The sequence below is a fragment of the Microcaecilia unicolor genome, chromosome 13 (assembly GCF_901765095.1).
Source record: "Microcaecilia unicolor chromosome 13, aMicUni1.1, whole genome shotgun sequence".
Classification (NCBI taxonomy): domain Eukaryota; kingdom Metazoa; phylum Chordata; class Amphibia; order Gymnophiona; family Siphonopidae; genus Microcaecilia; species Microcaecilia unicolor.
This window is the reverse complement of record NC_044043.1, coordinates 59,639,348-59,663,042: the sequence shown is the minus strand read 5'-3', so window position 1 is coordinate 59,663,042 and position 23,695 is coordinate 59,639,348. Positions and strand designations below refer to the sequence as shown.

The 23,695-nt window shown below is 45.7% G+C and overlaps 1 protein-coding gene across 2 annotated transcripts in view; it reads right to left on the bottom strand.

The window, feature by feature from the left end:
* KIAA0100 (KIAA0100 ortholog) overlaps positions 1-23,695 on the bottom strand; it is a 144,726-nt gene that overhangs the window by 94,600 nt on the left and 26,431 nt on the right. For both annotated transcript variants that reach the window (XM_030222080.1, XM_030222081.1), the window contains exons 7-9: positions 20,422-20,716; positions 1,688-1,811; positions 1,190-1,314 (exon numbers count right to left, since the gene is read on the bottom strand). In XM_030222080.1, the coding sequence (XP_030077940.1) occupies positions 1,190-1,314; positions 1,688-1,811; positions 20,422-20,716 (544 nt within the window). The remainder of the gene's footprint in view (positions 1-1,189; positions 1,315-1,687; positions 1,812-20,421; positions 20,717-23,695) is intronic.

The following is a 23,695-nucleotide window of genomic DNA, read 5'->3' as shown; positions in this document are numbered from 1 at the left end:
TTTCCAACATCCCCTGGGTTGGAAAGAATTACTAAACACTGAGGCAGACAACTGTTAACTTTGGTTCTGTAATAGAACCACCTACACTTTTTGTAAAGTCATGAAAAAACCCTGAAAAAGCTTCCATAGACAATTCTGAGCCATCTCAATCTTCTCCACCATGTACTCCCTCCTTGCCCTCTCATCTTGCAACTTACAAAACCCAACAAGTACTTTACATTTCACCCAAAATTATCTTCCATCCTTTTTTTTTTTAATCCACCTACACTTTCCCTTCTTTTTTGCTTGGTACCAAGCAGCATTCTTTCTATGAAACAAAAATAGTTCCTTTTGGTACTGAAATATCCAGCTTCTTTGTTAACTTTAAAATCTCAACCTAGCCATCCAGAATTAAAAGGATTTTAAAAAATGCACCCCTTCGGCAGTGATCTCCTTTCCCTCCATCAGCCACCCCGGGCCTTTTTCCCTCCCCCCCTTGCCAAGAAAAGCAGCCTTTTGAAGGAGAATTCTATCCCCTCAAGAAAAAGAACAGGGGGATCCCCAGCACCATTGTCTTTTTTTTTTCTTTAACGTTTACTGCAAAAACAACCAAGCCAACCAAAATTGGGGAATGCCCAGGGCCATTTTCCCCCAAACTTGAGGCAGACTTCAGCATAGCCCCTAGCCAAGACCAGACTTGTCCAGCTGAACTATAAACCATATCACCTCAAGTTTCATCTCTCCTCATTTGTCAGATAAAATTTAACTACATGAATTAGTCAGACAAAAATTAATCATTCAGAAATGCATACAGGAGGAGGAAGTTCATCTCCCAAAATTATCCAGACAATTTGAATAATCAACCCCAAAATTTCCTTACAGAGTCTTGAGAGAAGCAAACCAATGACACGAAGGAGTGTGGCAGGTAGCATTAGGGATGGCACTCCAAAGCCTCTTCTTTCTAGGAAACACCATTTCAGGATTATCAAGAGCTTCTCCTGTCCAAAAGAAAAAAGCTGCTACCACAGAGAAAAGCACAAACAAACCTCTCCTAGCATCAATCAGAGGTGTGGTGCCAAATGCTATGCAACAAGGTAGAGTAATGCATAATTTTCCCCTCATACTGCCCCAATCCAAGAAGAATGACAAGTGCAAGATCCAAAATAAATAAATAAAAATCAGAGAAAAAGCCCTCCCCCCACTTACTGACCTTCCAGAAGTAACTGGCCACTCATCTGGGCCAGCTCAGAGCAGCTGGTGAAGTTCCGGAGAGGAAACTGATTCTTCTCCTGTGTGTACAGAAGCTGCAGCAGCTTAAGCGTCCAGTTCAGATGCCTGAGTAAAAGACAGCCAAAGTGGTTAGTAGAACATAGAGAGAGAGCTCTCTCTAACATACCTCTGACCTCCAACGGAGGAAAGCCCTGTGACTCACAAGAAATTCACAACAGGGGGAGAGGACCAAGTTTACTTTTTATGCCAATTCAAACTCTGGCCTCTCCACCAAGAATTTTAACCAGGAAGAAAATTTGTAGGGATTTTAGTGGGACTTGAATGCTCCAATCTCATCCTCAGTAAGAGCAAGGAGCCGATTTTAATAGAGTCTATGCCTTCCATTCTACCCATACAGATATCTAGTGCAAGGAGAATTTTAGAGGGGTCTGTGCCCTCCAATCCATCTCCCAAAAGAACCACAATGCTTCAGCTTTACCTCTGTTGACTGTTCATTGATAGGATCAAGCTAGTATTCTCCAGCTCCATCTTCAGTTTCTGAGGTACATGCTTGAAGAATCGCTGCCAGGACACAGTCTGCCCTTTCACATCTTTTGCCTTTTCTGTAAATACATCATCAGTAATCATCAATGCCTTGCTAAACATCTCATGCAGGTCACATACAGGGAAAAGGGCTACACTCCCACACTGAAGCTCACAAGCCTGGGCAGAGTGCATCAATTGAACATAACGATCACAGGCAAGGAGGAGGGTGCCATTCCCACACACAAGCTCAGAAGTGGAGATGATATCAAAAGTATTTGAACACTAGTCAACAGCCTCACACTTTGTCTCCATCCCTGCCAATACAGGCTGAGACAGGTACCTGGGTTGACTATTAAATGGAGAAATTATGTTTTCCTGGTAATTTTCTTTCCTTTAGTTGGTTACACTGTTCTGCAAAGGAGAAATTAGGTCTTACCTGCTAATTTTCTTTCCTTTAGGCCTTTCAGACCAGTCGAAATGCTTAGGTTATGTATGCCTAGCAGAAGGTAAAGACTGAGAATACTGTACAAAACCCCTATGCAGTTGCAGTATTTCACCAGTAACGCAGATGAACGGACTAAAGTCCCCACCCTTTACCCCAACACAGCATCACATCAAGCAGATTCCTCCACTTCATGATACAGGCAAACCAATGGCTCTAAAGATAGAAAGTTGTTCCTGACTCTTCTTTTCGGGTTTGATTTTTTTAAAAAATATTATTTTTATATGGAATAACAGCGAGAAAAACTGCAGCAACAGCCTGTAAAACAAAACAAAACAATAAAATCCAGACCGCAACAAAAAAAAAAAACAAAAAAAAAAAAAAGTAAAATCTGAGGACTCCCTTCCCCTGAAAGCGCATGACCATAAATTCTTCCAAATTCCTTGTGGTCCTTTGACCAGTCTGGAAGGTCTAAAGGAAAGAAAATTAGTAGGTAAGATCTAATTTCTCCTTCCCTAGCAGCCAAGATAAGTGAGCTTCTGCCTAGCAAAGAAGGGTGGAGGCCTCCTCCACAACCTGATGACTTCTTGTGCTGCCTTGCCAACTGACTTATGCTATGCCATGGTACTCTTGGATAGCACCCACAATGAGACCTCTCACCAGCTTATCCAACTCTTCCCCAAATAAAATGGAGCCATGAAATGGAAGAGAACAAAGCTTTAAATTTAGAGGCAATGTGAGCCGCCCAGCCTCAAAACCATAAGGCTCTGTGGGCGTTCACGGAAAGGGCCATATTTTTAGCCGATACCTGAAGAAAATCATATAACATATCTGCCAAAAAGAAGGCCCCCATTTACAGCTTAGCTAGATCCCTGGCTACCGACCATGGATCTGCCACAGTAGCATCCAGAAGCCTCTTTGCACATCGAAAATATGCTGCAACACCAGACCCCCACAGAGAGAGACCTGCAGGGCCAGAGCCAAGAGGTCAAAGCTATGCTTGAGCAGAGCCTCTATTCTCTTATCCTGGGGATCCTTAAGGGCAGCATCCCTTTCCACAGGAATTGTAGTCTTCTTTGTGACTGCCATTACCAGCGTGTCCACAGTAGGAGAGCGGAAGGATGGATACAACTTGCCCATAGCCCTTGCAACCTTGCAGGGAGCATCCAGGGATTTCCACTCCGCTTGGACCATATCCCACAGATCCTGGTTCATAGGGAAGGACTTAGACATCCACCTAATGCCCTTAACCAACAGGTCCACCTTTTTCACTGTGCCTTCAGCAGGGACCTCCTCCTCAAAATTCAGCACCAAGATGACTTGCTAAATCAATTCTGTCAACTCCTCTCTCTGAAAGATACAGACAACCATGGAATCCTTCCCCGGAGGTAGGTCCCTGGCCTCCCCAAGATCCACTTCCTGCCAAGGGGTCTCCTTGGGGTCCGAGAGGTCCTATTGTGGTCTAACTCCACCAGATGAGCGGTCCCAGTCCACCCTGGGCCATTTGGCTGGCTCCAGAGAAACCCCTTCTCCATGTGTCCCCAGACACAGAACCCCCAAACTTCCAGGCCCTGAATAATGTCCAAACAAATTCTGGGGAGAAACCTACATCCCCCATCACAGATTTATCATGGGCAGTTGAGATACCTGGGACAGAGCACTCGCGCACCAACTGAGTAGGAAGCTCTGTCTGCCGAGAAGAAAGCAAGACAGCAGTGTTTCCCACCAGTCGAGCCTGTTGCCAAGGGACCTGCTAGAAGACCTCATCACTCGCTGCTTCCTCTATGCGCTGCGATCCTCCAGATGCTGAAAAAGCCAACTTCGATTCCCCACAAAGCCCGCAAGGAGCACAGGGAATCAGAACATCCTTTTTACCACACTCCCGGCACAGGCAAAGCTTTTCTACATTCATGCCACTGAGACCATCTGAAGATGCAGGAACCTCCGAGCACTCAAATGAGTGAAGCCATAGCATTCAGCTGAACTGTGAGTAATGTACAGCTGGGAAGGTTTTTCTCTGTCAGGCTGGCTTGCTTGCTTTTTTTGTTTGTTTTTTTTGTGCCACTGGTCTTTTTTTTCCTTGTCTGCAGAATTAAAGGCAACAGCTCACAGCTAGAAGAGGAACAGGCACTCAAGGCACCGAGCAGAGCTAAGGCAGAGGAACACAAGGTCCCCTGAAAGGGTGGCCAACTGATAGGGAGGGACCCAGCCTTCTGGGTGTAAAACCCCCGGGGAATAAGTGATCCAACAAACACTTCACTAGCAATGAGGCAGAGGCAAAGAGCAAAAAAAAAGTTTTTTGTGCCACCAAAAGAAGCACCAAAGTTCCAAAGATCCCCAAATCAAATGCATGGACAATCATGGAATGGCCACTAAGGAAGTGAGCATTATCCCCCCCTACCAGCAGATTGAGGAAGATAAAGCAAAGCTCTATCAGTGACCTCACTGGTATTAGCTGGTAGTGCAGTATGCATCTGCCAAAGTAGAAGGTCCCTATTTGTCATGCATCCATGCCCTATCGACCACTGCAGCTGTAATGAATCGGCGATCTTATCACCACAATGGCATTCACTATGCTGCATACTGATATAGCAATATCAAGGGAAACCTGTATTGCTGTAAATTATAATACATGTGATTTGACTCTTCTCATTTATTTTTTAAAATACATCGTAAGGGAAAACGCAGAGCAAGGGCAGATTGCAGACCAGAAAGTTATCAGGTAAGACAATTTCTCCTTCCTTAGAATCTAGCTACACTGTTCTGCACAAGTGGGATATACCGAAGCAGATCTCCTGGGCGGGGAAAGACAAGGCCCCCTGAATGACAGCTCTGTCAATGTCTGAACAGGCCTTGGCCAACATGTCTAATCTGTATGTTTGACAAAGGAATGGAGCGATGATCAAGTCACCTGTATAGGGCACTCCACATTGCAAATCTCTTCAGGAGCCACTGCCTGAATGCATGTGACAAGGGCCTTCAGGCCTAGAGACACCAGACAATTCTTGCAAACAGATGGATTCAATAGCCGTCTTGAGCCACCTCACAATGGATGCCTTACATGCCACTTGGCTCCTCCTAGGACCATGAAAAAGAACAAAGAGGAGATCAGAGAGGCTGAAATCATTTCTCCTCTACAAGTACTGGAGCAGCATCCTCCAGACGTCCAGCTTGTGGAGTGTGGTGAAATGGTGAGTTTTCCAGCATATGAATTATAGAACGATTTCATGAAGTGTATTTCTCTAGTTTGGCCAGCAAGTGGTGCATGTTTATATTTAAAGATGTCACAGAAAAAAATGACTGTTCCTTCTTTAGTTTAACACCGAGAGGAAGTAATCTGTAGTGATGTGGCCAGCTACTTTAAAAAAAATGTTGTTCTGAGTTCCAATTAGCCCAGGAGCTCAAATTCAGCCAGGATGTACTGGCTTTTTCCCCAGTCCCAGCCAGGCAGAGGAGAGAGAAAGATCTCTTCATTGAGACCCTGTAAGCAGTTATATTCTGTAACCTGTGAGCAGCTATATTTCCTGTACTCCCCAGGCACTATCCAGGTAGTGACTAAATGTTTAGATTTTTTTAAATACTGATCCATATTATCCATATTCAGTTACCTTTTATTGTGTGCTGTTTTTATGGTTCACTTTTTAATATTTTTATGACAATAAAACATTTTTTTTTTTTTTTAGTTTATAGACTCTGCTTGTCTGGTGGTTTGCATGTTAGGTCTGTGAGTGCTTTCTAGGAACTGTGAGACAACTGGGAGTGTGGCTCCAGTATCCTAGAAATCACCAGGAATAACTTGAGAGCGGGAGACTCGTCCAGAGGTAGTTGGGACCTATTTGGTGGGAGGAGGGTGCTGGTGTACAGCACGTGCCCAGGTGCAGACAGACATGAGCAATGCTAAGGGCAGACCTCCTAAGTGGCCACAGGGATAACCCCTGGTCGGTGAAAGGTATTCCGTGACATTGAGTTTCCTGTCCATAGGAGCAGTGCCTTCCACTACAAGGAAGGGCAAGCAAACGTCCCAGTTCAAATGGAATGGAGGCACACCTTAGGAAGAAAGGGTCACCTTCCCATACAATGCTACAGAGGCATCCTTCACTTTACCCTGAAAACTGGAAAGAGCAGATACCCAGACCCTCATGGAACCTAACACCAGACCCTGATCCAGGCTATGCTGTAAGAAGCACAGAATATTGGGGACCTGAGGTCTCAAGGGAACAGCGACCATCCTGCACACCAGATCTCAAAAACTTTCCAGACGCCGACATAAGACGGATGTGGAAAACTTCAGAAAGAGGAGAAAAACCATGCTTCTCTAAGTGTCTCCTTTCAATGGTCAGGGAGTCCTATCTTCCATTTCTACTGAGAAGGCCCCAACTTATGGGCAATGGGAGAAGGTTACCCTCCAGTAAGCACATGAGGTCTACGTACCGTGGAGGGGCATAATCGAACGGCGCCGGAGAAATACATGGCCAGCGATGTATTTTGGCGGCGCCGCAAACAGCTGGCCAGACCCGTATTTTCAAAAAGGATGGCCGGCCATCTTTTGTTTCGACAATACGGTTCCGGCCAGCCAAATGCCTTGGATTTGGCCAGGGTTTGAGATGGCCGGCTTAGTTTTTTAGCGATAATGGAAAGTTATGTCGGCCATCTCAAACCCCGGTCAAATTCAAGGCATTTGGCCGTGGGAGGAGCCAGCATTTTTAGTGCACTGGCCCCCCTGACATGCCAGGACACCAACCAGCCACCCTAGGGGTCATTACGGTGGACTTCAGAAAAGCTCCCTCGTGCATATCTCCCTTACTTTGGGAGCTGAGCCCCCAAACCCACTACCCACAAATGTACTGCACTCACTAAAATTGCTCCAGGGACCTGCATACAGCCTCCAGGACTTATTGCTGCTGTATAACTTTGGCACACCAGTTCACACCTGAAGACTAATCTCTCTGAAAAAGTCCTTTCTTGAAATAAGCACGTTTACTCACAGTGAACTGCAGATCAGAGGTTGTGCCCCACTGGCAAAGAGTCCCCTGGTACTAAGATTAGCAGTAGGTCAGAGCTGGCACAATGGTGTACAATGCCCTCTTTCAGCACCATTCAAGGTAAGAACTACGTTCTCTAACGTGGGTAACACAGGAAAAGGAACAAACTGGCTTACAAAAATGGCCACTACCGCATGGACTACAACAGGAAACAAAACAGGGCACACTCTGACCTGGTTGGCAGGGGGGAAAAGCACCATGGGAGTAGAGCCCAGTACCCTACACCCAACACAATGCATTGGTAATGTGACTCTGCAGGGCACCTAACAGAAAAGGTGTCACACTCACCCGAGAGCCACATCGCAACCAGGGAAAGGCTGTCGGAGGATACAACACATTCTGCTGTCATGGAGGTGGGTACAGCATTTGAGGCTTGCATACAGGCTGGCAAAAAAGGTTTTTAGTTTTATTTTTTTAGTTTGGAAGGGGGTTGGTGACCACTGGGGGAGTATGGGGAGGTCATCCCCGATTCCCTCCAGTGGTCATTTGGTCAGTTGGGGCACCTTTTTGAGGCTTGGTCGTGAAAATAAAAGGACCAAGTAAAGCCGGCGAAATACTGCTTAACGCCGCTTTTTTTTTTCCATTATCGGCGAAAGCCGGCCATCTGGTAGCCACGCCCATGCCCGCCCATGTCCTGCCTTCGCTAATCTACTGACACGCCCCCTTGAACTTTCGCCAGCGAAGCGACGGGAAAGCGGCGATGCTGTCAAAAATGCCGCTTTCCATTATACCGATTTTGCCGCTTTTCCGAAATCACCGGCCATCTCCCGATTTATGTTGGGAAATGGCCGGCGATCACTTTCGAAAATAAGCTGGATAGTTTACAAGGCCAAGCAAGATCAGAGGAGGGTGGGGCACAATCCTGCGCAGAATGTGGCCTAGGAGGCCATGGAGGGAATACATACAGAGGTTCCTCTAGTGGCTAAGACTGGACTAGGGCTTCTATCCCTTGAGAGGCTGGCTCCCTCCAACAACTAAAAAACACTCCACTTTCGCATTGGCTCTGATCAAACAGCGGGGGCTCCAGCGGTCCAGAATGAGCTTACAGGCCTGTTGCCCCAGCTCCCATTCTCCTGAGTCCAGGAGACAGTGACTAAAAAGTCCACTTGCATAGTGTCCATGCCCGCAAAATAGATCATTGTGAAGGACCGCAGGTGTCTCTCTGCTCACTGACAGAAGCACACTGAAGCGGAAAGTCTAGCCACCTGGGTCTCCTTGGAAGAAAAAGGCACAGAATGGTGGAAGTCCTGCGAGACCGAAGCCTGCCAAGACAACAGAGCCCACTGCAAGGGCTGTATGTGAGCCCTCGTTCAAGGTGCCACTTCCAGCATTCTAGCATTTGTTAATATATGGCCTAGCTTTAAGGCTACCACTGGAATAGTGATGGCCAAAGCTATGCAGCCTAGAACAACTGAAAAAAATACTGACTAGGCCAAACAGCAAGCAAGTGAATTAATATTTGAGAATCTGAAAAAAAGCAGGTCTGAACAATGAGTCCTGATACAAACTGGTACAACTTTTAATTTAAATCAGCACCTGTAATGAAAGAATGATGGATCAGATGAATAAAATGGAGCTTATTAGTTTTGGTATACAATGATACAGAGGTAATACAGAGTTCATGAGATGGTGTGAAAAGTATTGCAGCCGGAAGATGTGAAACTGTTATCTCAACGCTTCCCAAAACATGTTGATAATTAGCAGTAGCTGAGAACGGAAGGAGGTGGGCACATCAGACAGCAGACCGCATGGGAAAGTATGATCTCAGAAAGTGAGAAAGATTAGGAGCAAGGTTTCTCACCATTCACTTCTATGGAGAGGTTTGTGTATAAAAGAGGGGAGATTTTGGCTTAGTTTGAGAGTCTTCTCCGAAGCTTCTGTCAGACGGCGAAGCCCTGTGCGGCTGAAACCAGAATCTGATGTCTGTATTTGTATCAACTTGAAGACCTGTGTTTGGGTAAGAAATAAAATGTATCTATCTATCTAAACCTATCTCTGTCTTTATTTTTATTGATTCTATCTTCTCTTTACCTTACATTTAGCCTACAAGGTAGATCATATACAAGTGACACTCAGTCTTTGCAGAAACTTAGACAGATGTTTAATAAGATTTATGTGGGAACATAAATGGCCCAGAGTATATCTAGATCCAGAAAAAAAAACAGAAAGCAGTAATTATGGGAATTAGTTTTCAATTACAGCTCCTAATGCCACCCCCTTATGATTGGGTGACAATGGAGGTTAGAGAAACTATACAGAACCTGATATATGAAATAAGTACCTTTAGTCCCCCGTGTGACGGAGTCAGAAAGAGGTCTATAAAAAGAGGTAATTAAAAACACATTGCAGCCATGGAACCCAGGAGCTGCAACTAGTCCCATACTGTGGGAACAGGGAGCTCACAGTCTGGTTTTCTATGCCTGAAGCTTCTCTGCTCAGACCTCCAGAAGGAACACCATCCTCCGGACAGTGTCAAATCAGACTTCCAGGTATCCTAGGATCTGGGAGGGAGCCAGGTCACTCTTGCCTTGATTTGTGACCGAGCCTAGGGTCTCCAACCAAAGAATGGCCTGAGAAGTGGCAAGGTTGACTTCTGCTGCTGAATCCACCTGAATCAGCCAGTCGTCCCAGTAAGGATGTAGTCTGATCCCTTGGTGATGCAGATTAGCAGTAACCACCACCATCACCTTGGAAAAGGTGTTGGGGGGGGGGGGGGGTGGTACCGTGGCCAGACCAAAGGGCAAGGCATGAAACTGGAAACAGTACTACTACTTATCATTTCTAAAGCACTACTAGACGTACGCAGCGCTGCACACTTGAACATGAAGAGACAGTCCCTGCTCGACAGAGCTTACAATCTAATTAGGACAAACAGGACAAATAAGAGATAAGGGAATACTAAAGTGAGGTTGATAAAATAAGGGTTCTGAACAAGTGAAATAAGGGTTAAGAGTTAAAAGCAGCATCAAAAAGGTGGGCTTTTAGCTTAGATTTGAAGACGGCCAGAGATGAAGCTTGACATACCGGCTCAGGAAGTCTATTCCAAGCATATGGTGCAGCAAGATAAAAGGAACAGAGTCTGGAGTTAGCAGTGGAGGAGAAGGGTGCAGATAAGAGAGATTTACCCAGTGAACGGAGTTCCCGGGGAGGAATGTAGGGAGAGATGAGAATGGAGAGGTACAGAGGAGCTGCAGAGTGAAAATGCACTTATAGGTCAATAAGAGGAGTTTGAACTGTATGCGGAAACGGATAGGAAGCCAGTGAAGTGACTTGAGGAGAGGGCTAATATGAGCATAACGACACTGGCGGAATATTAGTCGTGCAGCAAAATTTTGAACAGATTGAAGAGGAGAGAGATGGCTAAGTGGGAGACCTATGAGAAGCAAGTTGCAATAGTCTAAGTGAGAGGTGATAAGAGTGTGGATGAGGGTTCTGGTAGTGTGCTCAGAAAGGAAAGGGCGAATTTTGCTGATATTATAGAGAAAGAAACGACAGGTTTTAGCAGTCTGTTGAATATGTGCAGAGGAGGAGAGGGAGGAGTCGAAGATGAACCCAAGGTTACGCGCTGATGAGACAGGAAGAGAGTGTTATCCACAGAAATAGAGAATGGGGGAGTGCCCAAGCACACCGAAGTGAAGGTAACACTTATATTTAAATCTTTTTTATTGGCAAACAAAATACAACAGTCTGGCATAAAACCACCAAATAACAATTGCAAAACTCTTCCGATAAATACAGTGCACCGTTCCAATTCTACAAGAAATTTTCTTCTTTTCTACCCCCCCTCCACCTCCTTCCCCCCTCCCAACTATAATCACCCCCCCAAAAGGCCCCTAGTAAGATGATGCGTGCATTTGTAACTTTTTCTCCCAATTATTCTTCCCTCCAACCTTACCACACTTGAGAAATGATACAATTAAAAAAAAAAAAAAAAAAAAAAAAGAACCATAAGGCTATCAAAGTCTATTCAGTATAAAACTACGAGCCTTTGAGGACAGCGTCTGAATATAAAAGTCCCATATCTCCAAAAATACTTTCTTTCTCTTTGGGGAGGATCCCGCCACCCTGTGTTCCTCAACAACATCTCACACAGTCGGTTTCTCCAATTCCAGTAATCTGGCGCTTCCGCACTCAACCAATTATTCATTATAAGTTTCTTCCCAATTATGCAGGCCTTTCAGACGAACTGCTGAGCCCCTTTATGCGATAATTTAAACGTTTCATATTGGTCAAGCAAAACCCCCAGGGGAGTAAACTGGATCCTACACTGCACCACCCTTTCCAGATACTGAACTATCTGCTTCTAGTAAGACTGGATCCTATAACACTCCCAAAGTGAATGAAACAACACTTCCTCCTCCCGCTGACACCTGGAGCACAGTGGGTCCAGTGCTCCTCCAATTTGAAACACCTGAGGCTTGGCCATATATGCCCTATACAGGATTCTATACTGGCATTCCCAGAGCGCGGCATTCCCAGACAGCGAGGGTATGCGAGAAACCAACTTCCGGAAATCGAGTGGTAAATTTGGCTGCTGTAAGTCTTGACACCACCTTACTCGAATGTTCCCAACCTCTTTCCCAGGTCCCAAACCCCACAGGGCCTTCTGCAGCCCAGAAACCGACAGCCTCTCTCCAGGAATAGTACTGAAGAATTCCCCTACCCTACGCCCGTGACCCTCTCCCAACTTCTCCTGGTTCAGGGTCAGCAGACCATATGCAAATAGATGACTAATGTCTATCCCCAACCCTAAAGCCCCTAGGCTCAACAATTGTCCCCGAAAACCAAGAACATGTTCTAACCGTGTGATGCCCAGTTCCGCCCATCCCTGAAATACCTTTGACTCCGACCCTGGTGTGAACTGAGTGTTGCCCTGTAATGGTAGGAGGTCCGAGATGTCTGCCGCTACCCCCCAACTCCTAACTAAGTCCCTCTAAACACCCCTCAGGGGCCCCAATATTACACTACTTCCCACCGAGCCTGTTACTGCGTTCCCTGGACACTGTAGTAAATAATACAAATGATAGGGCTTAAAGTACTCTTGCTCCATATTTCGATGGGTAAAGTCCTCTCTGTCCAACAACCAATCCCCAAGGTGTCTCAGCAAGCAAGCTTGGTTGTAACGACGGAGGTCCGTAAGACCCATCCCTCCTGTGGCCCACGTACCCATTAATAAATGTAACGGAAGTTTGGGCTTTGTATCCCTCCAAATAAATTTCCTCACCTGTGTGTAGATCTGCAGCAAGGTCCTTACTTTTTAACCGCAAGGGGAGCACCTGGAAGGTATACAACCACCTCGGAAACTCCACCATTCGAAATAAGTGTATCCTCCCATGCATGGTAAGTGGGAGAGCCTTCCATCTGCTCAACTGCCCCTTCATGGCCTCTATCAAGCTAGTAATGTTAAGGTGGTGCAAAGCAGAGGTTTTCATTGAAATTCACACTCCCAGATACTGAAGTGATTCTGACGCCCATTTTAACGGAAATGCTCCTCCCCACATCTCTCGCACCTTATCACTAGCCGTCAACGCCTGAGACTTAGAATAGTTGACTTTAAAACCTGCAAAGTCTCCATATTCCTGAAAAAGTTCCAACAACGCCTCTAACGAGCATTTGGGCTGCGTAAGATGCACTAGAATGTCGTCAGCAAACGCGGAAACTTTAAATGTATGGGGCCCCCAGTTTACTCCCTGCACTTCTGGGTGAACACTAATTTCTCTTATTAGTGGGTCTAACGTCAGGACAAATAATAATGGGGACAACGGGCAGCACTGCCGCGTACCACGCCGAATCGGGAATAGCTCGGATTGCTCCCCATTTAGCCACATGTATGCCTGTGGATTCGAATAAAGTGCTCCCACTGCATCTCTAAAAGCCCCCTCTATCCCCACCCTTGCCAACACCTCAAACATGAACTTCCAAACGACACGATCAAAGGCCTTCTCTGCGTCGAAACTGACCAGCACAGAAGGCCTTTTCTGTGCGTCCACTGTCTCCAAAGAGGCTAGTAAGGTTCTAATATTACTCACTGCTAACCTGCCTGAGACGCTATTAAATCTGGGAGCACTCTGGCCAACCTATTTGCCAGTATCTTAGCATATAGCTTGACGTCATTGTTCAACAAGGAGATGGGCCTATAGGACCCCACCTCCGTCCCCTCCTTGCCAGGTTTTAATAGTACTATTACTTTTGCAATATTAAGCGAGTCCGACATTTGCCCTGAGCTCACCATTGTGTTGAAAAGATTAAGCAATGGAGGCGTTACCTGCTCTTGCAGTAACTTATAAAATGCGATGCTAAATCCATCTGGTCCTGGGGCTTTGTGAATATGGCTCTGTTGCAGTGCCAACATTAACTCCCCTTCCACTATTGGGCTATTTAGTACAGCCTTTTGCGCTTCCGATATTCTTGGTAACACCTGATTGTCCAAATATACTGCACTATCCGGTATAATATCACTTGGTTCCTCATACAATGCTTTGTAATATTCACGGAAGCGCTCTGTAATCTCCTCCACTCCCCTCAATAGCTTCCCTCCCCTATCCTTTATTTGCAAAATCCTAGAGGGCCCCCGCTTACCATGTGCTAATCGGCTCAGCAATGCCTCCGCTTTATTCCCATACAGATAAAGCTGATGTTTATAGTATTCCTGTGACTTCCTCGCCCTTTGATGCAATAGTTCATTCAATTCTTTTTGGGAAGCCAGGAGTGCCCTTTTCTTTTCCTCAGTGTTCGCTGACCCAAAATCTACCCGCCGAACTCTGACTTCTTTTTCTAAATGTAAAATTTCCTTATCCCTCATTTTCCTAGCCCTAGCCCTGTAAGCTATTATTTCCCCCCTTATCACTGCCTTAGCTGTTTCCCAATATAAGCTTGCTTGCTGTTGGTGACCTTTATTATTTATTTTATTTATTTATTTGTAGCATTTGTATCCCACATTTTCCCACCTATTTGCAGGCTCAATGTGGCTTACATTTGCCGTAGTGGCGATTGCCATTTCTGGTCTACAGAGCTGCACATGGTTTTACATTCAGTGCGTACATACATGGTATAAGAATACATTGTGATCTTGCGTAGGTGTCAACATTATGTTGTTGCTCAGGTATTGACATTAGGGTAAAAGTGATAGTGTTTGGCAGTGAGGTTAGTCAGCACTGTGTGGTTACATAGTAATCGATATTAGATTAGAAGTGGGATTATTTGTTTATCAAAAGCAATGAGGTTATTCGATCATGTGATTAAGGTCGATCCAGTCTTATTCTTCAGTCTTATTGTTTAGTAAATAGGACGGTTGTTTGTGGTATGCCTTCTTGAATGTCAGTTTTCAATAGTCTTCGGAAGATAGTTAAATCTTGCGTTGTTTTTATGGTCTTTGGAAGTGCGTTCCATAGCTGCGTGCAAATGTAGGAAAAACTGGTTGCGTATGTGGACTTGTATTTTAATCCTTTGCAGTTGGGGTAATGGCGGTTGAGGAATGTGCGTGCTGATTTTTTTGCCTTCCTAGCAGGTAGGTCTATAAGGTCTGTCATGTAGGTCGGAGCTTCCCCTTGTATAATTTTGTGGACCATGGTGCAAACTTTGAACGCAATTTGTTCTTTTAATGGAAGCCAGTGTAGTTTTTCCCTTAAGGGTTTGGCGCTTTCGTATTTTGCTTTCCCAAATATGAGTCTGGCTGCTGTGTTTTGGGCTGTCTGAAGCTTCTTAATGACTTGTTCTTTGCAACCTGCGTAAATTGCATTACAGTAGTCTAGGTGACTTAGCACCATTGCTTGTACTAGGCTGCGGAATGTTTCCCTTGGGAAGTAAGGTTTGATTCTTTTAAGTTTCCACATTGCGTAGAACATTTTCTTTGTTGTATTTTTCGCATGGTCTTCTAGTGTGAGATTTCGGTCAATCGTAACCCAAAATTTTCAAACTATCAGAGACCGGGAGAGTATAGGCTGGAGTGTTTATAGTATTATTTTTATTTGAGTTGTATTGTGAAGATAAGATGAGACATTGTGTCTTTTTTGCGTTTAGTTTCAATTGGAATACATCTGCCCATGAATTCATTATTTGGAGGCTATGTTGGATTTCTTTTGTAATTTTGGTTAGGTCATGCTTGAACAGGATGTATATCGTGACATCATCTGCATAAATGTACGGGTTGAGACCTTGGTTGGATAGCGATTTAGCTAGAGGTGTCATCATTAGGTTGAATAAGGTTGGTGACAACGGTGATCCTTGTGGGACTCCACATTCTGGTGTCCATGGTGTTGACGTTTTTGATTTTGAGATCACTTGTTAGGTTCTAGCTTCTAGGAATCCTTGGAACCACTTTAGTACGTTTCCTCCAATCCCGAAGTAGTCTAGGATGTTCGAGAGTATTTGGTGGCTGACCATGTCAAGCGCGCTGGACATGTCGAATTGAAGGAGCAACACAATGTGTCTGGTTGCTATTAGTTGTTTGAATTTGGTTATGAGGGTGGTTATCACTGTTTCAGTACTATGGTTGGATCTGAATCCTGACTGTGATTCATGTAGTATTGTGAATTTGTTTAAGTAGTTGGTGAGTTGTTGTGTTACCATGCTTTCCATTATTTTGACAATCAGGGGGATGGATGCCACTGGTCGATAATTTGCCGTGTTGTTTAGTTTTTTCTTTAGGTCTTTGGGTATCGATGTGAGTAATATGTTTCCTTTGTCTTTGGGGAACAGTCCATGTTGTAGCATGTAATTCAGGTGTGTCGTGATTTCTGTTATAAAGCGTTTGCGGGCGGACCTTATTAGATAGCTGGGACAAGTGTCCAATTTGGAGTGGGTTTTAGAAAATTTGTTGATTGCTTGAGAAATGGTGTTTTCGGTTAATAGATCAAAGCTGTTCCAAATTCAATCCACTGGGTATTCACCGGGGGTTGGATCCATGCAGTCCATGAATTTTTTGTGGTCAGTGGTAACGTGGACCGTAATTTTATGATTTTCTCGTTGAAGTACTTAGCAAGGTCATCTGCCGTTGGGATGTCTGTACTGGTTGTTGTAATTGGTGTAGTGTCTATTAGTTTATTTACGAGTTGGTATAGTTTGTGTGCGTCTTTGTAGTCAGGTCCTATTTTGGTTCTATAGTATGCTCTTTTGGTTTGCCTTATTGCATATTTGTATTTTCTTTGTTGTGGTTTCCATTCATTGAGTATCTGTTCGTCTTTCCTTTTCTTCCACGTCCGTTCAAGTCTTCTGACCTGTGTTTTTAGTATTTTCAGTTCTTCATTGAACCAAGGTATTGAGTTTTTTCTTCGTGTAGTCTTTTGTTGTAATGGTGCAATTTTGTCTAGTGTGTTCTTACATCTGTCGTCCCAGTTTTGAAGGAAGTGTTTAGAGTCTGTTTGTGCTGTCCATTCATCATTGTAGATCTCTTGCCAGAAAGTTGTAAGGTCAATTTGGCCTCTCGTCATGTAGGTTGTGGGTTCTTGTTTGGGTTGTGTACCTTTTTTCCGCAATTGTAAGTTAAAGTTCAGTTTGTAGTGATCTGACCATGGTATCTCTGTCCATTTTGTGTCTGATATTGTGATATTTAAGTCTGAGGATAATTTGTGTGTGATGGGATCAATTGTGTGTCCTTTGTTGTGGGTGGCTTGCATGCTGGGCCAGTGAAGGTTCCATAGCTGGAGGAAGTCCCTGCATTTACATGCATTGGTTGCATTAGGGTCTTCTAGGTGTATATTTATGTCCCCGGTTATTATTATGTTGGCGTTAGATGCTCCTCAAACTCCTTCTATTTTTCCTCCATACATATTTTAAACTGCGGGTCTCGATACAACTCAATAAGGAATTGCCATGCACCCCTCCGTGTGAAGATAACACTTATAATGGGCTATGATGGGAATGTACAGATAAGCCTCTGTGAGGTCTAGGGATATCGAAAACTCGAACTGCCGAACCAAGTCGATCAGCAACCTGAAGGATTCCATGCAAAGACTTTGCACCCACAGGCAGGCATTTGTGAGGCACTGGTCCCTGCTCTAGTAGATGCTAGAGTAAGGGCAACTGCCTGTTGCTTTTGCTCCAAGCCACATGAGGAAGTTATGAAGGCATCAGGAACAGGGGTGGGCAAGCTCCAGGGAGTACCTTTTTGACTCTCTCCAGAACCCTTTGGTCTGAGGTGACATGGGCCCATTTGTGGCAGAAGAGGAACAACCTGATCCCCACCCGCACCACCGAGGGGGCCCAGCGTGTCCTCATTGGGTAGGTTAGGCCGCTGCAGCTACGCTCGCAAGAGCTGAGGAACTCTTAAGGCCATTAAAGGAGCCGACCAAAAACGCCGCCCTGAACTGGAGGCCTGGGTCACAGGATGCCAGGCTGGCAAAAAAGATGACCTGGACTCCTAGAGCAACCTCTGGAAGTTGAAGACTACTGGGAACCCTTTTGTCTTAAAAGATCGACTGAATTTCGGTTTCGGATTCAGCATCAAAACTGACCCAAAATTGGCGTTGTGGACGAAAATGGCAGTGCATTTTCAACTGAAACAAACTCTCCACCCCCACCATTGCTCTCCATCTCCCCTTGGGCTGCCTGACAACTCCCAAGGCCAGCTGTTCCTGCCCCTCCCCCTCCAGGTCTACTTTTCAATGCCCTAGTGGTGGCCCCTCCCACCATTTTAGGATTTGAACTACCATAAGAAGGAGCAATTTCTAGTTGCTTCTGTTTATTTTGGTTTAAATCCCAAAATGGCCGCTGGGACCTCCTGCATCAGTCTTGGGAGGCTGCCTCAGGAAGTCCCGGCAGTTATACTAGCTGAGGATCCAGCAGTAGCAAGAGCAACTGGGGATCACTCTTGCCTTGAAGAGGCCACTAGATTATCAAGAGATTTAAAAAGATAGGTCAGGGGAGAGGGGGGGGGGGCGCAAACTAGACCACCAGGGCATTAAAAAGTAGGCCTGGTGAGGGCCTTCAGGAGGTGGAAGGGAGGAGGGGCTGTGACGGGGGAGCAGGTTTCGGCAAACTTCAGCTGCCAATTTGGTTTCTGTCGGCCTTTATCTTGCCTCAGCTAAGGGAAAAGGGGCTAAGCCGCCATCATATTCCTTCACCAGCTTCTCCAGATCCTCTCCAAACAGTAAGTGCCCTCGGAAACGAAACTGACCGAGAAGTTTCTTGAAGGCAGTATTCGCAACCCAACGGCAGAGCCATAGCTAGTAACAGCCCACCATATCCGAGCACACTGACCACGAAATCAGCTAAACATAATTATAAAAGACAACTGCCAAGTAGGACGCTCCAGGGGAAACTGCAGGGGACTCCAGAAACTGCTGCAGCCAGCACAGCAAAGCACAAGCTACATAACCAACACAGATGCCTGCCTGAACACTGGATGCCCCCACTGAAAGGCTAGGTGTAAGTGCTGCTCCAGACACTTGTCATGGAGCCCCCAGGACAGCCGAGCCACCCTGAACAGGGACAGTGGTTGCTTTAGTGATCACTGTGACAAGAACATCCACCTTGGGTACACCCAATACTTCTCTTCCTCAGGGGCAAAGGAATAGAGGTAATCAAGTGTTCAGACCCCCTTGAAAGCCCTATCCAGGAACTCCTATTCCATGAGCATCACATGGGCAAGAGCCAAGCGGGAAATGCTTCTGTGGCCCTTTAAGGCCCTCCAATAAGGAGTTCTCCTCAGAAGTCTGTAGTGGGAGACTTGAGTACCCTGAGTCACTGGAATCTCATTAATACGAGAGCCCCTCAAGAAAGAAAATTTGGATTGCATGGGACCACTCCTCCTCTTCCTCCTGTGTGAGAGAGTCCTTTAATCTGAATCACAGAGGGTCAGACAAGACATCCAAATCCTGTCCAGACACCCTGGAGCTGACGGGGACCTCTGCGACACCCCCCCCAATCCCCCTTGTAGAGCATGGCTCCCACAAGGGGGCCCTAAGCTGGGAGCATCCAGGCTTCTAGGGGTCGGCCTCCTCATGAAGGGCTTGTTTGACTATTTCGGTCAAGCTCTGGAGCCAAAAACCCCAGAACCTCCCCTACAAACAGACTCAATGTGGTTGGGTAGGCAAGCAGGAAAAATGACAAGCTGGGGCAAAATGGCTGCAGATGTTGAAGCCTCAGAGCAGGGAGAAGCAGCAGCTCTGGCACCCCACCCCCCTCACTTCGGGAATGTTTCTGAAATTGGAGGGACAGGCGAACCGGGCTCTTGCAGATATGGCTGTGTTATCTCGCAGGTATGCCCGGCCACATGGCTGGCACATGTAGGCCTGCCCTGCCGCTCAAGCTGACTCAGGCCCAGGGTTCTGGCATCTCCGCTGACCCCAATCTCTCAGGTGTGCTCTGTATTCTCTTTTTTTCTTTCAGCAAACCTTTATGCCCTGCCCTTCACCAGGGAATAAAATCAAGCTAGGCAAAGCCAATTAGGATTATTTTTTTAAATTATGCCTGGGACCTTAAGGGAAGCCTGGGGGACTCACACCCAAACAGGGTGAGCAGGCAAGGAGGGGTGGGGGAGAGGGGACCCATACCTCTCGGACAGGGTCCGGTAGGACTGAGCCACAAGCCTCACCCAGTAAATGTAAAGCACTACTGAAGGTAGCAGAGCCAAAAAGTTCCATGTTCAATCAGGTCCAGTTCAGGGACTGGATAACCTGCAAGTGGCCCTTAGGCTCAACCAAGATGTGCCAGGGACCAGGAGCACCAGATAGCATGATCTACTATCTGCTGAAGTAGAGAAAATACTGGATCTTTCCAGGGAGCACCACCAGTTAATATATCTTTGAGTCACTGGTACAGCTCAGCTTTTTTTCTCTACCTCCATCTGCTGGTATGAGGGGATAATACCCACTTGTGCAGAAAAGTGTAGCCAGACACTAAGCAATGACCTGGATTGGTCTACTCTAGTTTCTATACAGCATAGAACCAGAATATGAAATTACACCCACCCACCCCCCCGTGCCCCAACACCTACACAAATTTTGTTTGATTTTTTTTTTGGGAGGGGGAGGGCAATAAGTTCTGAACTATCATCATCAATTTTGTATCACCCACAGCATATATACAGGGAAAAATCCCACTCACTATGTATGCCTTTTCACAGCATTATATGCAACAGTCTAAGAAAAGATATCATGATTCACCCAAAGTCGTCACTGTATTCCAACATGTAGCAAAATGTGTTTCTTCCTAAAGGCACCTGCTTGGCAACAAGAAAGATTCAATGAGGCTATATGCACTAACCTGAGTCCATGGAACTCGACAGCTCCATCGTGCCATCCACTTCATCACCTGGTCCTCGCTCCGGATCCTCTACCTCATTACCAGCACACTGTTCTGAATTATCTGCCTCATCTTCTGCTCCTCGTTCCACATGAATCCCTTTACTGTGCAGCAGTTCACTATAGAAAAGCCCCTCATGGAGTTCAGCCTGAAGACTACAGACTCTAAGGCAGAGAGCTTGCAGCTGCCTTTCAGCCACACTATACTCCACGGAGAGAACCAGAGCCAGAGACACCTCAGCCAGGCATGAGTCACCCTGTGAAGGACAAAGTACATCATTACTAGATCCACCTCTTTCTGAACAACTACCTCCACCTCTCAACAAAGACTCCAGCTGTTGATAAGATGAAATTTGTTCTTACCTGCTAATTTCCTTTCCTTGAATCCTGCAAAAACAGCACAAACTGACGGGATATGCAACTCTACCATCAGATGGAGGCAGAGAAGCTGAACTTTCTGATGTAAGGAGTGGTACAGCCTGGAACCTGCCAATATGCTAACACACAAGCGGATACCCAGAGAAAAAGAAACTTACACACACTTAGGATCCCTGCCCAAGATAAACTTTTGCAATGGCACCAAGAAAAGAAAACAGAGTGTAAACAGATGCTACAAAAAACTGCATTGACTGCATTTTTCCTAAGCAGGAAAGGAAGTTAGCAAGCAGGGACAAATTTCACCTTCCTAGATCAGTCCACACTAATGGGATGTACCAAAGCTCTATCCCTCAGGGTAGAAGATAGATAAGGCTCCCTCCAAAAATGCCCTACCAAAAAGTGTCATCCTCTCTAGTCATGACATCAAATCTTATTAAGTAGTACAAAAGAGTGCAATGAAAATTATGTTGCTGCTCTACAAATATCTTCTAGAGTGACAATCCAAGCCCCCAGCCAGACCTTGTTGAATGAGCCTGGAAGCCTAGCAGCTCCACTTTCTAGTGAAGAATATACACTGACTAAATCACAACCTTAACCTAACATGCTAAGGTGGACTTGGATGCTACCAGAATCAAACCTCACTGAAGAGGAACTAAATGAACCGGAGGCCAGACATGTTCGACTCTCCACAAAAACCAAGTAATATCCACCTGTGCCACCAATATCATCCCTTTCACCTTGCCTTTAAACCAAGAAAGGGCTACAACCTGAACTTGAGGGAGTTAAGAACCAACTGGTCCACTTCCCTTTGTAAAAAAAAAAAAAAGCCAGAATGGAAGGCAAATCTGACCACTACAGAAATAATTCCCATGCTACACATCAATACTCAAAAAAACATGCCTAACTTGGACATATGCTCCTACGAGTTTTTAGAAGAGTAGCTATGATAAAAGCTGAATTTATTTTATGCCTCAGCTAGCACCTTTCAAGGTCCAAACCATAAGCCAAAAAAAATCCAGGTCCTCCATGGGAATCTATCCCTATCTCAGGCGTCCAGGCTCCTTTTCCGACAGCAAAGGGGGCCCCACCAACTAACAAACCTGATCTGCATATTATGGGTGGCAGGGCCCATCTGGGGAAACTAAGATTATTTTTTTTGCAATCCTTCTTGGAATCCAACTGATCAGAAGCTAAGGAAAGACAGGGCTGCAACACAGCATCAAATCTCTGCCATTCTTATTTTCTATGTCTAAAGGAGAACACTTCGACAATCTGACACCATCAAATCACAGCCTGAAGGTCCCCAACACTCCACTACTAATCAGCAGGTTGAGGGGCTCAATTCCTACTCTCTTCTTGTGTTCAAAAACTGAGGAAAATCATCTCATGGTTTTCTGTTCCTGTAATGTGCACTGCTGAGAACTCCAAGAGGTTGATCTAGACCCAGTAGCACAGCCAACTGACTTCTTGCACCATAGATGCACTCCTGGCTCCCCATTGGTTGGTCAACCATTGAACAGCCTTTCCCTTCAACAGATGAAGGAACAGTAGTAGCGCCAACCACCTTCAGACAATTTATGGAGCACGATGAAACCAGCTCTGATCAATGCCCCTTTGCAACACGGACCAAGAAGTAGGCTCCTCAATGAATCAACTTCATGTGCACTCTAACCCAAAAGATCACCTTCAATGTTGCCCCTGAGCTATTAACTTGTTTGTCCTCAGTGCATAAGAAAAATTGTACGACCTAGTATACAAGATGACCTCTAAATATTTGACAGCCTGAATGGCACCAGGTGATTCTTGGCATAATTGATGACTCAACCAAGCCACTCAAGAAGCCCGACCGCTCTGAATGTGGAAGCCTGTGTACCCTCCTCCAAGTCCACTCAGATCAACCAATCATCCAAGAAAGGGTGCATGCAGATCCTTTCCTTGTACAGAAAGGCTGCCACCACCTTGGAGAAGATTCTTGGGGCTGTCACAATCCCAAAAGACATTGCCTTGAACTGAAAAATGTTTGCCAAGTCACAGAACTACAGGAAGCACTTGTGCCCCCCTAATAATATGGAAATAAGTTTAGACCAGATCCAGGAGGGGATCAAAAACTCCTTTGGTCTGAGTGATGAAATTACTGATTGCAATGTCTCCACATGAAAATGTAGAACTTGAAGAAATGCACTGACCCCCTTCTAGTCCAGAAAGGGATGGAAGTTCCCCATTTCTAGCACATCTCTGGGTTTCTGCCAGGTACTTTGTGACTTTTGGCCACTGTTGGAAACAGGGTACTGGGCTGTATGGACCACTGGTCTGACCAAGTATGGCTAGTCTTATGTTCACATCTGGTCTTGTTCCTGCAAAGCCCACTGATTGGAACAGGTGCTGCAGTGTATTGCTGACTGCCCTCCATTTCAGGTGATAACACAAAGGTACCAAGGTGTGTTTGCTATCTGAAGGCTTAGCCTTGCTGTACCACCTCCAAAACCCAATGGTTGGAGGTTATGTTGGTCCATCTTTGGTAGAACCAGCAAATGCGATGCTCCCTCCACACCTGGCCCTCCAAGGAATGGGCTCACTCTGCCTCATGGGGGTGTTCTGGAGGCAAAGGAAGCCCCCCCCCCAATCCCTTGGCTTTCAGGTTCCATGAAAGGGTCAATTCTTGAATAACTGAAGCATAAAGGCAGGAGCACCCCTCCTGCCCAACTGAAGCATAAAACAATTTTTTGGCCATTGCTTCTGCACAAAGTACAAGACCTGTCCTCTGGGAGCTGCTGAGGTCTGGCCTTTCCAGGTCTTCCCCAGATAGCAAATGTCCCTGGAAAGGGTGTTTGCTCAAGTGCACCTTGGAGGCCGAGTCT